Source organism: Anopheles cruzii, chromosome 2, assembly GCF_943734635.1.
Source record: "Anopheles cruzii chromosome 2, idAnoCruzAS_RS32_06, whole genome shotgun sequence".
NCBI lineage: Eukaryota > Metazoa > Arthropoda > Insecta > Diptera > Culicidae > Anopheles > Anopheles cruzii.
In genome coordinates, this window is record NC_069144.1 from 53,721,194 (window position 1) to 53,737,984 (window position 16,791).

At 47.2% G+C, this 16,791-nt stretch overlaps 2 protein-coding genes across 2 annotated transcripts; both read left to right on the forward strand.

Moving 5' to 3' along the window:
* The first annotated feature begins 504 nt into the window (after positions 1 to 504).
* Positions 505 to 1,280, forward strand: LOC128268250 (uncharacterized). Its single transcript, XM_053005300.1, has 2 exons — positions 505 to 655; positions 733 to 1,280. Exons 1-2 carry the CDS (start codon positions 505 to 507, stop codon positions 1,278 to 1,280), a joined length of 699 nt encoding a protein of 232 aa, XP_052861260.1.
* Positions 1,281 to 5,839: 4,559 nt separating this feature from the next.
* LOC128266967 (uncharacterized) lies at positions 5,840 to 9,001 on the forward strand. Its single transcript, XM_053003757.1, has 5 exons — positions 5,840 to 5,891; positions 5,953 to 6,100; positions 6,176 to 6,684; positions 8,487 to 8,686; positions 8,753 to 9,001. Exons 1-5 carry the CDS (start codon positions 5,840 to 5,842, stop codon positions 8,999 to 9,001), a joined length of 1,158 nt encoding a protein of 385 aa, XP_052859717.1.
* Positions 9,002 to 16,791: the final 7,790 nt, after the last annotated feature.

The following is a 16,791-nucleotide window of genomic DNA, read 5'->3' on the forward strand; positions in this document are numbered from 1 at the left end:
AACCGAAAAGAAGTTCGAAACAATAAGACAACAAAACACGAAACACGGCCGGCCGGGCATGCAACGAACAGAACTTTCACTCGCTGTTTTGCTGCGAGTAGAGAGATCAGAAAGAAAGGAGCAAAATTGCGACCAATCCGGTGCGGCACTCTGAAAAAGCCGGCCAGGTCTAGCCGAAACATAAAAATTCCGAGAAAAAAAAACATTGGGGTTTGGAGCATCGATCGAACCACAAAACGAACGCCTCCGCCTCCGCCCCGGCAACGCAATCGACAGCTACCGAATGTGTTGGCCGGCCCGGGGGCCGATTCTAGCGCCCGACTTTCATCTCTCGCAGCGTGGTTGTGGTTTTCTCAGTACTTTCCTTTCGGATTTACAGACACCCGAGAAGACCGCGACGATCAGTCAATCAGCGCGACTCCACCGATCAAGACCTGCCCCACCGGGTGTCGATCCTACTGACGGACGCCGATAAAAAACACCACAGGGAACCACAGAGCTACAATGTCTCCGTTGGGCAGACTACAACGAATAGGGATCCGGGAGTGGTTGAAGCCTGCCACGGTGTTACTCATCGTCACCATCACCCTGACGGTCACGGTCGAAGCCGGAAGTCTCTCGGCCGAGGAGCGTCACCCCGGAACTGGAATCGCTGGTCAGTAACTTAACACTCCAGTCATATCTCATGTCGGAGATCCTAATTCTAGTGTTTGCTCCACCCAAAACCCACAGAGTCTCGGACGTTCGGGCGGATCAGACGACTGCAGGCCATGATCGTTCCGGTGATGTTCTTTCTGGGCGTGATGAAGACACTGCTCGCGTTCCTGGTAGCCATCAGCCTGAAGACGCTCTTCGTCGGTATCTCGATCCTGATGATCAACGTGGGTCTGGCCCTCGCGAAGGTGATCGCATTCTTCAAGTCCAAACACTCGTACGATCAGCACGGCGGTGGTTGGTCGGGCGACAAGAACATCCACGTGCATATCCACAACGATGGCCACCAGCATGGCGGCATACCGGTGGAGTTCGACCACGCACCACCAGCGTCCCTGCTACACAACTCGGCCCCAAATGTGTTCCCGAGCTACGGACCGCCGACCCTGGGCTCCTACAACCAGCGCATCGGTTACCGGTCCCGGATCGATGATACGGTGGAGCCGATCTACGTATCTTCGTCCACCGGCCACCAGGAGCGCCACCCGAAGGAGGTGATCACGGACCGGGACCGACTGAACCAGATCTATGCCCAGTGGCGTCAGCTGCAAAAGAACGGACGATAGGACGCTTGCTAGAACCCGGAACGCGATCTAGTGATGCCAAAAAGGAAAGCGCTGGGAATAGGCTGACCCACAACAGCCCCAATGGAACGGAACCCTAGCTGACCTGCTTTTCGGGGACGCGCGCGTGCGAATCTCGGGCATCTCGGCGCCCACTGTGTACTATATTAATGTAATGAGTTTCCCTAATTTATTTAAATGGGCATCTCCCGCCCCGTAACTGAGAGTCTGGCTTAGGATTAGACTTAAGTGCTAGATTTCAAGGCCGTGTGGAACACTCCAACACCGATGCCGCCTGCAGGCGATCGCGTTCGGCGGAGGCCTCTTACCATTCGGCAGTGGTGCGTGAAATAGGCGGCCCAGGAACGCGTTGAATGCGTTTGGCGCCCCTTCTCCCTCAGCGAGCATGTACTGTTAATAAACAACCATCTCTACCTTAAACCGTTTGCGTTGGGCTTCACTCATCCGTCAAATTTAATTGGGCTGGGTGCTGTACCGCGCGCAATGTGTGTTATGCATTTCACTCTCGATGCAAAAACGTGCAACATAATCTGCTGGCACAGCGCACCCTTGAATCGCCTTGCGTCTTGGGCTGCAACGGTTTCTGCGGTTTATTAGATCCAGGGCGAATTTGCGCTAATTTACACTGACCATTCCGTGGGCAAGGGATTGAGATTTCTCCCGTAAATGGGCCAAACCAAGCACGAGCAAAACGGAGAAAGAGACTGAACGGGAGTCAAGCTCCGTTTAGCGATGTACATGATTTTCCCACATAACCTACGAGATTTAAGGTGCAACGCTTTGTTCTACGTTTCTATTGTGTCTCCCGGGGGAAGAGATACCGCGGAATGATCTAACGTACGATTAGCGATGTTAATGGGAAGAAAGAAAACTCTCAGACTTGCTTACTGCAATGCTCTGCGGCGTTGCTTTCCACAGTATGTTCCGGTATTTTGGTACGTTTCAATTCAAAATAATTGTGTAAGATATATTACTTAATAATTTTGAATAACTCATTCATTTCAAACAATTTCACACAACGAGCAGTTCCAACGATTATTGGATTTGAATACTTTTGGTTCGTGGTGATATACAGATTGCATACCTTGTAGGCGTTAATAAATACTGCTTCCGTATTAACCCTTAAGTGGGTAATGTTAATGTTTGGAATTAGGAGCTGATCGTTTAATGCTTTGTCTTAACCCTGACATTCTGGCTAGAGCGTTGGCTCGATGGTCTGTTACATTTAATTCTATTGCCAATTCATTAAAGTGTTTTATATTATTCCACTTAATAATATATTAGGTTGGCTAAAAAGAAATCGACGTTTTTCACGATACATGCCTTTAATGATCGATATCTCGTGAAGTATTGGTCGTACAGTTTCAAGTTTAGGCTCGTTTTAAAGCTGATTTTCTACACTTAAAAAAATGCTTTCATTGTTCTTTGTTTGTTCTATTCGTTTGTGAGTTATAGGGTGTTAACAATGGAGGTCAACGCGGAGAAAATTCGGTACATTTTACATTTTTTGTCCGATGAAGGTGCAAATTCAAGCTAGGCCGCTGAAATTTCGCATGGTGTTCATGGTGCCGATACTCTAACAGCTATCTGGGTCAAATTTTGGTTTCGTTGACACGTTTCAGTTATTTTTTATGTTAAAGCCTAGACAGACACGTCATCGAAAATGTCTATAAATTCACAGAAATAATCAAAGTTGATCGGCATGTTAGTAATCAGAGCATCGACCAGGAGCTAAAGATCAATCATCGAACAGCTTAAAGCCATTTGCGCAAAGCTGGATTCACAAAGAAGCTCGATGTTTGGGCTCCACCCTATTTACACCAAAAAACATGATGGCTCGAATTGCCATCTGCGAAGTTTTGGCCAAACGGAACAAAATCGACCCATTTCTTTAAATGATTGATACTGGGGATGAGAAATGGATCACTTACGACAATATTGTGTGAAATCGGTCGTGGTCTAAGCTTGGTGAAGCAGACTAACCGGTGACCAAACCAGGAATAACGGCTAGGAAGGTTCTACTAGGTATATGGTGGGAACTTGAAGGGAATTGTTTATCATGAGCAGCTTCCGTGTGGCTTAATACTAAATTCAGATTGCTACCGTCAATTACTGTACCGTTCGAAGCTAGCAATTGACGAGAAACGGCCAGAATCAGCCAACAGAAGAGGTTTTGTGTTCCAACAGGACAACGAAATGTTACGCACGTCTTCAGTGACTCGCCAGAAAGTCCAGGAGTTTGGTTGGAAAGTTTTAATGCATCCACCGTATAGTCCAGACCTTGCACTAAGCGATTGACACCTTTTTCGCGCATTACAAAATTTCCTGAGTGATGAAAAACTGAGATCAAAAAAGGATTATGAAAATGGATTTATCGAGTTTTTCGCCAATAATGACTAATCCTTTTACAAGAGAGACATTATAAGCCTACCTTTGAAAAGACAACTAATTTTCCAACAAAATGGTGCATATTTGACGCAAATCGGACCATTGGAAACCTGTTAAATATAGTTCTGAACATCACCCAAAAAACGTCGATTTCTTTTTAGCCAACCTGATAATATCTTTCTTTTAATGTGAAGGTCCTTAAACGAATTTCAGAGTTAGCTTAAATTGTGTCGAGCATGCAAAATCTTAATTACTCCGTAGATAATGCTTGCTATTTTCTAACAATAGAAATTGTCATTACTTTCTGCCATTCGCATATTACTTTGTAGGACGTTGGATGATTGAAGCACGCAGTTCAAAGGACTAGCGAGTCAATAAATCACTGATTATTGTTTAAAGCTACCCAGTCAAGCAGGACATGCCCACAATAGCACCCTCTTATTCTTTCCGATAATTTCATTTCCTGCGCCATATGCAACATCGGCCGGCTAAAGGGACAAGTTTTCATTAACCTTCTATTCAAATTCACTTGACACTCTTCGGATGCCGAAGAAACTTGCCTCCCTCTTCGCCAGCATCGCATCCCGTTTGGCAAGACCGGGACGTCGCGAAACATAGCGACAGGCAGCATCAGACAGATTAGCATCAACCACAATGGGCGGTCCGGTGGCCATTCAGTGAATCCTCGTTTGAGGCATTCGTGTCCATTACTCGCGCCGATAGAGTTATGTCAGTCAGTACAGAGGCTGGTGAGAGGAGAATTCCGGCCCCAACGGGAGGGCCCTGTCCAACAGAAATCCAACAGAAAATTCCAATCCGCACCATACCCCATCCGTGGATACTTAATGTCAGCGAAACACAAAAACCAATCGTTGCGGAAAATAAATGACAAAATGCAAAGCTCCAACGGGGCGCAGCGCATGGGCAAAGGAAAATCTGCCGCAATCTACCGCACACACACACCGTCCGCGGGTGTAAACAAATGTTCTGGTCATTTGGTGAGCTGCGATACCGATGAAGCTCCTTTTAAAGAATCCGCTGCAAACGATAATACACAAAAGACTTCAACGCTGTCGGAAGCGATGAACCCGGACCATCTCATAAAGCATAGTAGCACAGAAGTCTTAAGTGGCTTTTTCGGGATTCAATTCATATTAACAACCCACATTTTAAATCAGCTTACGTGATACATGTACTTTAAAGCAATAAGCACGTCAGTTTGGACGCTTGTTCAAACCACAAAATTTGATTCAGACCTTGCCAGTAAGTTGAATTGCCGCAACCCAGAGTTGTAAAACCGAGAAGCAATTGTTAGGCGTCCATCGCAGCCCCATATTTTAAATGTTCAGTGAGCTTTGTCGCATTAATGACACTTCCTATTAATTTTTGTGGAACTGCCGAAAATGTAACAATGTTTGAGAAAAGTATATTTTGCTTGTATCATGCTATTGCATCAAAATTACTGCTGGTAATGCCAAACATACAAAAACACCGAAACGGAAATGATAAAATCAAGCGTCTAATCACCGAAACCCAAGACTTGGTTCGTTTTCATTTTCAAAATTGATTTCAAGACAATTCAGACAGGTTTCAAACTAATATGAACGTCCTTTAGAAAGTGAGAGATGCGATCTATCAATATACGATCGATATACGATATAACGATATAATATCGATCGATATACGATATAATATCGACTACGATCTACCCATATAGATACTGTCAGCATGTATCTGCTCATCAAGAGTGATCGATTTCCAAAGCACACTTTCGTCGTCTGCACTTTCCACACCAAAGCGACCTGTCCGACCGACTGACCGCACGGACCCACGGAAAACCTGCCTCAAACCAGGTCCCCGACGTTGACCATATCGCGGATCTCGTCCGTGATGTACTAGTTTTCACCGTGAGTTTCCACATCTAACTCGTATCTCCTCGCAAATCCTGCCCCCGTCGCGGGTCAGAAATTGGATCAAACGGTAAAAACCGCTTCTTGTCCCGATCAGGATGGTGTGGCCCCCTGTCGGGCTGACCTGAAATGTTGCTCCCGTTGTGGCCGGTCGCCGAGGATGGGTCGCCAATTACCGCTCATTTACGCTCGGGATAGGTTCTTCCGATTTCCCGCGCCGCGACACTTTCGATTAAGGGCGACATGCAGATGGCCACCGGTTCGGACAGATCTAACCAAACGAAAATGAAAGTGAGTGAGTGAGTTTTAATATAATTAATTGAATCTCTTCTTCTTCCGTTTTTATTCGCCTCCAGCCGAAGCCGACAAGGAGGTATCCACAGCCCAGAAGAGCCGCGGACTGAGTGAGGCCGACGCGAACCGCGGCAAGCCCTCGACACTGATGGCGCAGATCGAAACCGGTCTCGGGGTGCTGGCGGAGTTCGTATCGGAAGGCGTCGACGAGTGAGTATCCCAGGGCCATCGGGGTAGTCATCGGGCGAAACTTCGGAGTGACTGACGTCTCTGTACACCCCGCAGGTACGTGTCGGACAAGAAGAAGAGCAAAGATGGCGAGGAGTCGTCCAAGACGCACCTCCACCACCTGCTGAAACTAGGTAACGGTCGCACCGACGAGGACGAGGACTACCGCGACCCGCTCGCTGCTGTGGAGGCTGGTTTGGTGGATTACGCTGGCATGGCGGCGGGCAGCCCGGAAAAAGCACTTGGTAGAGGCAAGAAAGAGGGTGACCAAGCGGATTATGGGATTGGTGGGAGTGGCGAACATAGTGCTGGAGGTGGGTCTCGTAGTGTCGGCAGTGGCGGCAGTGTCGGCGACGGCGGCGGTGGCAGCGACGACGCCGGCAACGACGTCAGTGCACCGCCGGGCGGGAGCATGGAGGGACGGCGCGCCGGAAGCGGCGCGGTCAGTCGGTTCGAGGACGACGATGTCGGCGAACTGCGGAGACGACGTACGAACACTAGCATCACCACTTCCACTAGCACTTCCGCCACCGGGCGAGACAGTTTCTTGCCCCTCTATGTCTTGAGTACATTGATTTTCGCGCCTAAAAACAAGCCTCAGCCCCTGTAGTGGGGGGAATGGTCCCCGTAGCCCGTAGGCCCGACCTTACCTTTTCACCTGACCTGGCCCAATGCTCCGGCTCCGGCTAAACCCGTCGAGAACACGCGAACCGGACCGGAGCGGGAACGTTGAACGGGCTTCTGGACGCTCGAAACACGCAACTTTTCTTTCCCCCTTCGTTTCTTGTTGACTCGCGGTCTTTTGAAGGCGACGCAAATTGTTGCGAGGCAAAACGGTACTCCTTTGTGCCGTCAGCCTTGTCATCCTTGCCGTCATCCTGCCAGTCCTATGGTGGATCGGCTCCGTTGGCGTTTGTCGATGGCGATAATGATGGACGATGGTGACGTCACACACTCCCGACACACCACACACACACAGACACAGACACACATTCCTACACTCGTGCTGTGCGTATGTGCGCGACACCCAACAGACGACAGCATTTATGTTCGAATACTGCGCAAAAACTCCGAAAATCCAAAAACAAAAAAAGAAATCCTTTGGTCACCTTCTGGGGCACATAAATGACTTGCGTGCGTGCATGTGGCATCGGAATGTGGCATCGGAACCCCATGATTTGGCAACTGACACTTTGGCTTTGCACGTTTGCATTTGGTTGGCGAATAATATCGGAATACTTACACACACACACACGCAATGAAGCGAAAGCAGCAAAAGGCTGCCACAGAACCGTATCATCATCCCATCAACATCAACATACATACCACATTAACACACCACTTCATCAACGACATCAACCACCACCACAACCATCATCATCATCATTAGCATCATTAGCATCATCTGCGTTGTAATAATGACATCCATCATGTGTTGTGCCGCTTCTGTGGCTTGTTTGCAGACGATCCAGCTTATCAGCTTTGGCACCGCCTTTGGCGCTAGATCAGCCGCTTCCAGTGGCTTAACTTGTTTGCCACTTGTTTGCACAGTTTTCCGTTTTTTTTTTTGTTTTTTTTATTGAATCCTTTTCCTGCGGTCCATCGCTGCTTCACCGTGAATTACGAGCACTTAAATAGTGGCTTTTTTGCGCACACCCTTCCTGAGCTTGATGCTCGCGCTGAACCACCGACGGAGCAAAGAAAGTGAGCAAAACCACAAACCACACAACGGCCCCCAGGCCCAGTTTTTGTGTGTGTGTGCCGACTGCGGGCTCACGTTACGGCTGTTGGTTCGCTAATGAGCCATTAAAAACATCACCACACGGATCGCGTGGTGTGTGGTCGCTAAAGTGACGCTCGCATAGTTTTATGTTCTATGCTACCAGCAGGTGGAGTAGATTGCATGTCTTTGGGCAATCAATTCGAGGCCCCTTTTTCCGTTTATTGTACGAGATGATCTCAAGTGAGCTGTGAGTCCCTCCCGAAAGTCCTTCCAAGTCGGACGAGATCATCTTTTCGATTCTCTTGCGTATCCTTTTTTTCGAATGGCAGAACATGGACCGCCCTTTAAACGCTTCTCGGTTTGAGTTTCTTAGTCTTAATCCCGGCCCATTAACATAGTAAGTAGATGATGCCTTTGTCTAACCCGCCCCGTAGTGCGTGCGATGTTGTGTGCGTGTGCTTGTAGTGAGTAGCGTAGATTGCTAACCGTTGTCCGTCGGTAGACATCCGTAGTCCTGAACTAACCCCCTTCCCCCAGTTTAAGAACCGTCCGTGGACTTTGTGGTCACGGAACCGGTGTGTAGAGTTAGACTAACGATTTACCGTACGCATTTACCCATACGCAACGCGGCGCTGGACCACACAGGAAAGCACAAGCACAAGAAGAAGAAGACCTTCATGAAGCTGTTCATTCTGGGCGCCGCGCTCAAGGCCAAGATCGAGCTGCTGCTGAAGATCCTGTCGTTCAAGCTGCAGCTAAAGTTCTTCGCCATCGCCCTGATCGGACTGCTCATCAACATTGCCCGGTTCTGGCTGGACTTCAAGAAGCAACCACAACCGCAGAAAGTAAGCCCCCAACTCCGATTTGGCGCTTTAGTTCGTTGTTTGATACGTTCGTGATCGTGATTTTAGGTGATCTACTACGAGCACGCCCAACACCAGCACCATTACGATGACCATGCCGGCGATGACTTTGGCGGCTACTGGAAGCGATCGCTGCACGGTGCCCAGGACGACGAGCACTACCAGCACCAGGGACGCGACCGCTACGACGAACCGTACCTGTACCGGAACCCGAAGCTCGCCCCGACCCCGTCCCACTATGCTCCCCAGCTGGCGGACCCCCACGCCATGGCTTATCAGCAGCAGCGGCCATACTGAGCTCACTGACCGGGGCTAGGGTCCCTCTGGGTGTTCCCTTCGAGTAGCCGATCGAGTTGGATCGTTTTCCATTGCCCTTTTTTTGTTGTTAATCTCAATAGGACTCATCTTCGGAATCAGTATCATGATCATCATTATCATCATCAGCACCATCGGCGTCGCCGAAGGCAATGCCCACCGGACGCTATGTTAGCTAAAATTGTACAAATTTACTGACAACTGAGAGCAGAGTGCTCAAGTAGCATAACGCTATTTACACGACTTTAGTTCGACAGCGAGAGAGAAGGACACGTAGATTTACAGAAACAACAGAACACGTTAATTTATTACTATTTATTGTCCACCTAACGGCACTAATCCGTCGGCCCGATTTCACCGTCCCCCTGATAGGCAAGTAAGCGTTTCGTTAAATTAGTGAGTAAGATGTGCAGACGAAGCTGAGTAAAAGAATGAAGGTGCTGATTAAGTTTCGGTCGCGTTTGGTTGCTCGTTTGATAAACAACGGTGCGAGTGAATAAAGTAACACAAATCTGGTGAAGCGTACTGTTCGGGTGTGCCACTCACTGGGGATGGAACCATTCGAAGGCGATGGGATTAATAAAGATTCACATAAAGTTAGCCAAAAACCCGTATCCCTACGACTGGCTGAACGGCCGTCGAATCCATTCTCACGGTTCACTTACATCAATTTGCGTTTCATTCATGGTTCGGGCTTCGAGAAGGCAAAAAAAACAGCATGGAAATGATGATCGAACGAAAAGACGTCGTCACAAATTGGTTCGCTATTTATTTGCGTACCATTTATTCCAATCACAACCCACCGTCCAGGGCGCAGAGCAGGCAAACGTGACACGAGGCACCCCGCGGAGCATGATGGGTACGCCAGATCTTTCCAAACTACTCCCGGGGTTCCCGGGTGCACTGGGCTCATTTTTTTCGAAACCACCTGGTTTGAGACGTCCCGAAAGTGCCCTCGGACACTCGGGCTGGTAGAGAACACACGTGCAGAATGAGCTGGCGAAGAATCGAAGAAGTTTCGATTCCATGACGCACTTGCCATGCATGGCAGGTTTCGCTCGATCGTTTTGGTCCGTTAGCTGCTGCTCGACGACCAGAGGTGCCTCAGTCTGCCCTGGAGAGTCACTCGCACCATGGGCAAATGATATTGTCATACATTGTGGAACTGAAAATATAATATTCACTTTGATCCTGAAATGTGAACTGATGATCGGGAGCATCAAAAACCGATACAAAATACTTTAGAAATGGGTATACACGCAATGACTTCTCTAAGGGTCACTAGATAGGTAAGCTTAATTTTGAACACTACTTTTCATTGGTCTTATTTTATGCGCTTATATTTATCAATTTGCTTATAATGTTTACATTGACACAAGCAGTCACACTTTGCAATACCTTATACATTTTACCGGCCTTTTAACATTTTGTTATCGACCTTTCATAAACTGTAGAGAAAAATATTGTCTATTGAAGCTTTCATGTCAGTGTGCAGCAAAAAATTCCTACCAAAAACAAAATCAAATGAAATCGCCTTCAATTTTTACCACCTTACAGTGGTTTGGTACTTTTTCAATAAGGCCATTTCTGGTGGCGCCATCTTGATGTGGGTATGTCTTTGAAAGATACATCCTTTCCAGATTTCCAGTCAAAATTTTCATGACATTTGGTCTACTGGAAGAAACGTTATTGTGCCTATAGTGACAGATGCAGTCGGCTGCTAAAGTCCATAAGTCATTAGGCTAAATTATTTGTCTGTTTCTCTATTATAGTTAGAGAAACCTTTTTCTATTTAACAGGAATGTTTGCAGCTTGTAACAACAAGGCCAAATTTTAGTAAATATTCCTGTGACCTGTGACCACAAGGGTTTCAAAACCATCTTTTCTTTCATAATTTTCTTTATGTTTGGTGTATAGTTAAAGCTTTGATTCAGTAAATCATTTTGATCAAACGATTTCACTGGTGTATTTCTATTTCTTTGCAAAACTATATTGAACGACACGAATATTTTTATTCTTTTGCATATGTACAACTTGAACAAAACCATCCTTGATAAATAATTTTGGGCTGTTTTAAAAGATTCTAGCCATGCTTATGTAGCAGCACCAAACTAACCACCAGGATATACTCCGAACTGATTCCGATTCTCACTCTGAAATGTTTATTAAGATAAACCATTTTCTTTACAACACAATTCAATGCGTTTGTCCGATTAAACTAGCCGATTAATCTTTCACGAGCCCATCGTTTAGCCACATTGTAGCCACCAGTTGGTGAGCATACATGGACACCAATGAAGACATCAAACCGGAGTCGTACGTGCCACGGACCGCAGCAACTGAAGTAAAACTAAAACCACCATCACCAATCGAGGCAGACTTTATGCGTTTTTAATTGAAACCCGGTACCGCGCTGCACGGACGCAGCGAAAAGTGCAACCGCCGTGCATTGCGTTGCGTAGGGTTGCCACGAAATATTGGAACTAGAGTTTGGCGACACGTCCGTTCCACGGCACGCGGAATGCTCTCCCGTACGAGAGACAGCAACGCCGCGGCACGCAACGAACGCGGCAAACGATGTTTGCCCTGTGCTTTGCTTCACTTTTCGGAGCATGAATTATTCACACGGTTCGACAGGGCAACAGTAGGCTGCCCGTGTACGTGAACGGAAGGTTAAAGGGCTTTCCTAAGCCCCCGGGGCCCAATCGGTCAAGAGCAGTCGGTCGAACGGAACGAACCCAATGACTGCGACACATGTGCCCTCGTTTTGATAACCAATAAAAAAAGAGAATGCGTTTTTGAATTGTTTGCTCCAAGTGTTTGGTTGAGCTTAAGAAATTCCTTCTTTCCTCACTGGTGGCTTTTTTTCTTAACGATGAATTACGCACTCTTCCACCCATGCAAGAGAAAACAACAATCAGGTTAACGAATTTCGATTCTTCGTATGCACATTTAAAATGCATCAGGTGCATCTTCAGCGCGCACTGCAAACACCTGTGCTGGGCCGGTTAGTAGGGCTATCGGCTAATAGAAACACGCGAACACGCGAACGTGATCAACTTTCCACAGGACTTCCTTCCCTTCCACGGGAGGGCACAAGGAGCAGGAAGTGTCACCGGGCACCAAGTCGCTGCCCGCTTTCATCGTGGCCAATGCCAACCCAAACTTCGATCCCGCAACGTGACAGTAATGACTGATGGCCAGCTGGTGGTCGCTGGTCATTCACATCGCTCGGATGCTTTACTTTTTAATGGTGGTTTTATGAACGAAATCGACACCTCTCGGCCACGCTTCACGCTTTGATTTTCCCGCGCGGTCACGCTCACTGTAGGTCAGGAAATCAATCAGTGTAGAATATTAATTTTCGTATACTTTCGTTGGCCGCGATCGGGTTTGCGAGTGAAACGAGGAAGCCTGAGAACGTGCAGGGCGAAAGGATGTGATCGGTGGAAGCTAGTGCCGTGCCGTGCGGTGAGAAACCCGTACAAGCCGAACCGGATCGGCCGCGGTAGTAGAACGTATTAACCGAAATTTAAAACCCGAAAAAGCACTTAAACTGCCCCTGGAATTGGGGAGAACCACGCTCACGTTTCGGCCGGTAATTAACCGGGCCCACGTGGGGCCACGTCCCACGGGGCACGGTCGGAATTGATTGCTCCTCTCGCGGGGCCACTGTGAAACATTTCACTTTTCATCACCGAACGGAAGGTGCCAATCGGTGGGTGAACATGTGGTACTTCCGTTTGCACAGTTTTCTTCCACGAATGTTACATGTTTGTAGGTTTGGGTTCCACTTGACTTTGAAGTTGGATTAAAATGTTTATTCAATTGACTTATGGGAATATTTTTCTTTTGAAAGTGCATTACAATACATTTATTGTTTTCATAATTAGTAACTAGTAACAGAACACAAGTTCTATTCTATATTCAAAAGTTTTAATTCCAAAGTTAATAATTTGTAAGCCTCATTTAAACATGCTGAATATTCTAAGAGTAAAAAATTGACGAGGTTTTTGATGTTTCAAAAACCTTTTCGAATATGTTGTTAATGGAAGAGTTTGAAAGATGGAACATAGGAAGCAACATTACCTTTGCCATCCGTACAAAGTATGTATTTCTATTACATTTACGGGCCGTTCATTGAAAGCTAAGTTTTCAAAAACTGTTTCATGTTTCGAATCCTTGACCTCGAGCTTTTGCAATCTTTTAACGACTTGCATTTTAAACCGCATTTTCTAGTTCTTTGTGACCTATTTTATAGTTCGGCCCAGTACACAATACCGATACGTCAAAAACTATGTTGAACCCAAATTCAATCACAGTTTAATTTATATTAAATCACAGTATAAATATCGAAATCCTAGTAGTATAACCAATCAATATAATAAGTGTAATAAGCACAGTTAATGTAATGAAGAAAACTTGCGGCTAATGGAGGTAAGATCCGTCACTTTGAAGCACTAATTACGCTTGTTTGCCGGCGTTATTTTTAAAGACAAATCTGACCGAATAAGGACAATTAACTAATACAATGTGAAGAAAGTAAAAAACATAATGCAGCTTGGTCCGTTCCGATCGCGAAGGAACATTAAACGGTGGTCATTGAACGGTACTTTTAAACACTTGTCTCAAACACTTGTCGCCAAGCAGCGCCAGCAGTGCTCTAGTTCGAGTACTGGCCATAGCTCGCACTCCAGTTAGGTCAGGGTCTGCTCAGGTGGACGCTGCACTGCTCAGAATAAAATAATAAGAAGCACGCTTAACTCCTTTAAGCTGAAGCCACTGGCCATTCGGGTCAACCGGGGTGAGCATAAGCGGCGCAGGGCGCTAGTGCAGTGCTCGAAATAAGCCCGAAACTGCTCTACATTCCGGGGCGTAGCTCGCGCAGCGTGCGTGACCTATATAATATTAACAGACCATAAACTATTCTGAACCTGTCCGCTACGGCCGCCGGCCGGAGGAAGCCCGCTTTGCAATGCAAAACACTTGCACACATTCTGACGTGGCCCGCCCCCCCGAGGCCTCTGACGATTCATGGCGGGACGATTCTTAGCGCCTTCTTGACTGCAAATGTTCCGTTAATGAAATGATCGAAGAGTGCAACCAAAAGTGTCGGCCCCGCCGGCGATGGGTGGGTTCTAGCGTCTAGTGAACCCCCCAGCCCGGCTGCCCCGGGCTGGGGCTCCTGGTTGCTGAACCGGGGCCCGTACCATTTCCGACCGGTGCCACTGGGTGAATAATTTATGAGTCCTCGCAGTGCAACCCCGGGCCATTCGCTGGCGCCTGGCGAAAGGGTGCGAAACCCGGACGAAGAAGTTCGGTGAAAGGGTACAAAGTCCTTCGGCCTGGCCCATTAAAGGGCAGAAGCTTCCGATCGCCACCAACCCCGCCACCGTTAGAGAAATGCAACTTGCATTCAGAGTGCACTTTTCGCGGCGGGCCGTGATGTTGTTGATTTTGGTTTCGATCCAATCGATCGTCGGGCGCCCAGCGGACAGTTCTAGATTTAATTACCACCTGCTGGACGTGGCCGGTGATGTGTGCGTGGGTGTGTGTCGTGCGATTCGGAAACGATGTGCATCGCCATTTGCGAATTGATGTCTCTTGGGGTTCTAAGCATTGGTGGGCCAAGAATGTCTAGCATTAGCATAGCGCGATGGCTATTGTGTGATGTTTTAAATGGCCATAGTTCCACTAAGGTGCACCGATGAGCTTTCTAATTCATTTTGGGTACGTTTTCAACATAACACTGCACTGCTTGCTAGCATGCTCACGTTAACATATGATGATGAACTATTTCAATTGAAATAACTCGTTTTTGTAGCTGTTGTAAGCATCAGCTAATCAACACCACTTTAGAAAACCACAAAGGATATAGGTTTTGGATTGTTGCAACTATATATTTTTTAAATTCTACCACATTTATTGTAGAGACTATTACTAAACTGTTTGTTATTTTATGACTATTGCTAGTCTTTGAGATTATAGTTTTTGAATGTTCTAAAATGACTTTAATGGTCCACGAACTTATGTCATGCGGAGCAAAAACTGTTTATCGATATTTCTGAACTGTTCATGCACCAGTGAGATACAAGATTGCCGTTGCTGGATTGCCACGAATGTTATCTTTTGTTTGAATGTTTCTTCTATGATACCACTTTTTTAAAAAAAACGATAACAAAAAAGCTGTCTATAGTCGTAGTAACCTGTACCACCAGAATACTTGTATACTATTTTGAAAGCCGCGCTGAACATAAGCCTCAAATATTATCCAAATTTAGCAAGGATGCCACTTTTGTTGAGAATGGGCATTTATGGAGGTTTTTTTAGTTCATTTATGGAGGCACACACAAAAATTACAAAACTACCCGAGGTTTAACAATCAAGACTACATTGTGCACCTCAAGCTTAGCTGTACCACGAATCAAGCTTTTTGAATTTTAGTTTTAGTAACCATGCTAAACAGCATATATAAACCTGCATAACTAATAATTGATTGCAAATAAAGTTACAAAATTGTTTTAATTAGAACTAAAATTTTTTTAACCGCTTTAACTTCAATTGCACACACTATTTTATGCTTCGGAACGTGATCTTTTTCGTATAGGATACTTCTTAGTATAGGATATTTCGATCACTTCGACGACTGCAGTATTAAAAATGGAAACAATAGTAGGTTCTGTGTTGCGAACTTAATTCTGTTCGTCTGTACGTATGTGAAATCAATTGTACATCACGCAACCCATGTTTTGAGGTGTCGCCATTGGCAGTGTAGCCGCCGCTAGGACACGGCCAGCAGACGGCGGGCACCACCAGAACGAAGCGTGATACACATTCTTCGGCGCGACACGGCGACGAAAACCGGTCATCATTGGGACCTTCAAAATTCTAAAAATTACCCGCCCCCGGAAGACCGGCGTCCGGACAACGAAAGGTCGCCAGCTGCCGCCACCATTCGGACCGCCGCCTTCGCCCCTTCGCCGGACCTGCCGTAGTGGCGTGAGGTGTGCGAGCTTGAATTTAGCATTGCCTATGCTGGCTGCATGCACAAAAATGTGTCCGTTGCCGCCTGCCGCCCGCCGTCAGCCGGGTCAGAAGAGGGGCCAAGAAGTTTGCGGCTGTGTTGGTGCCGCCGACCCGACCGGGAGGTCCCACAGAAGTATTTATGTTGCTGGGTGGCTACTGTGGGTGAGGTGAAAACTGGCCGATGACGACGGCCGGCGCATACCGACGACCGCGCGCGATGGCGACGAAGACAGCTCGCGAGCTTCTTCTTGGTGCGACTATCGTCGTGAGTGTGCGATGGCCGAGTGAGGTGGCCACACTCTTGGTCTCTCGGTCTGCTGTCTCTGTTGAGCGTGGTGTGGTGTGTAAAGTTTGATGGTCGAAGCACGCGACGCGACCCACGATTAGTAAGAGCTTTTCACTATAAATTGGTGGTGTTTGACAAATTTTCCGCACATACTACAGCTGACCGAACACGAGGCGGGTTCCTCAAGAGAGTTTCGTTCGCATCGCGCCGCACTCGCAGTCTCAGGTGGTCTGCGCCCCAGTCCGTGTCCTGACGCTCTAGTGGTTGGGCCCGTTCAGCTGTAGACTCGAAGTAAATACTCGACTCGAACAAGCAGGGTCCGAACCGCGGATCGATTGCAGCAGTAGTGTGACCCGTTAGTGTGTACTCGTTACCTAGTACCACCCCGTTTGGGGCGTTACTTCAGTGCAAACACGGATACCCCCGATAGTGTTTTCGGCGAGAAGTGCAAGTGACCACC

Excerpts from the sequence above, each read along its gene's own strand:
- LOC128268250 (XM_053005300.1), top strand. The coding sequence starts at position 505 with ATGTCTCCGTTGGGCAGACTACAACGAATAGGGATCCGGGAGTGGTTG. Across the intron at positions 656-732 it reads CCCCGGAACTGGAATCGCTG|AGTCTCGGACGTTCGGGCGG; the intron begins GTCAGTAACTTA and ends CAAAACCCACAG.
- LOC128266967 (XM_053003757.1), top strand. The coding sequence starts at position 5,840 with ATGCAGATGGCCACCGGTTCGGACAGATCTAACCAAACGAAAATGAAA. Across the intron at positions 6,101-6,175 it reads GTATCGGAAGGCGTCGACGA|GTACGTGTCGGACAAGAAGA; the intron begins GTGAGTATCCCA and ends TACACCCCGCAG. Across the intron at positions 6,685-8,486 it reads CTTGCCCCTCTATGTCTTGA|GAAAGCACAAGCACAAGAAG; the intron begins GTACATTGATTT and ends TGGACCACACAG.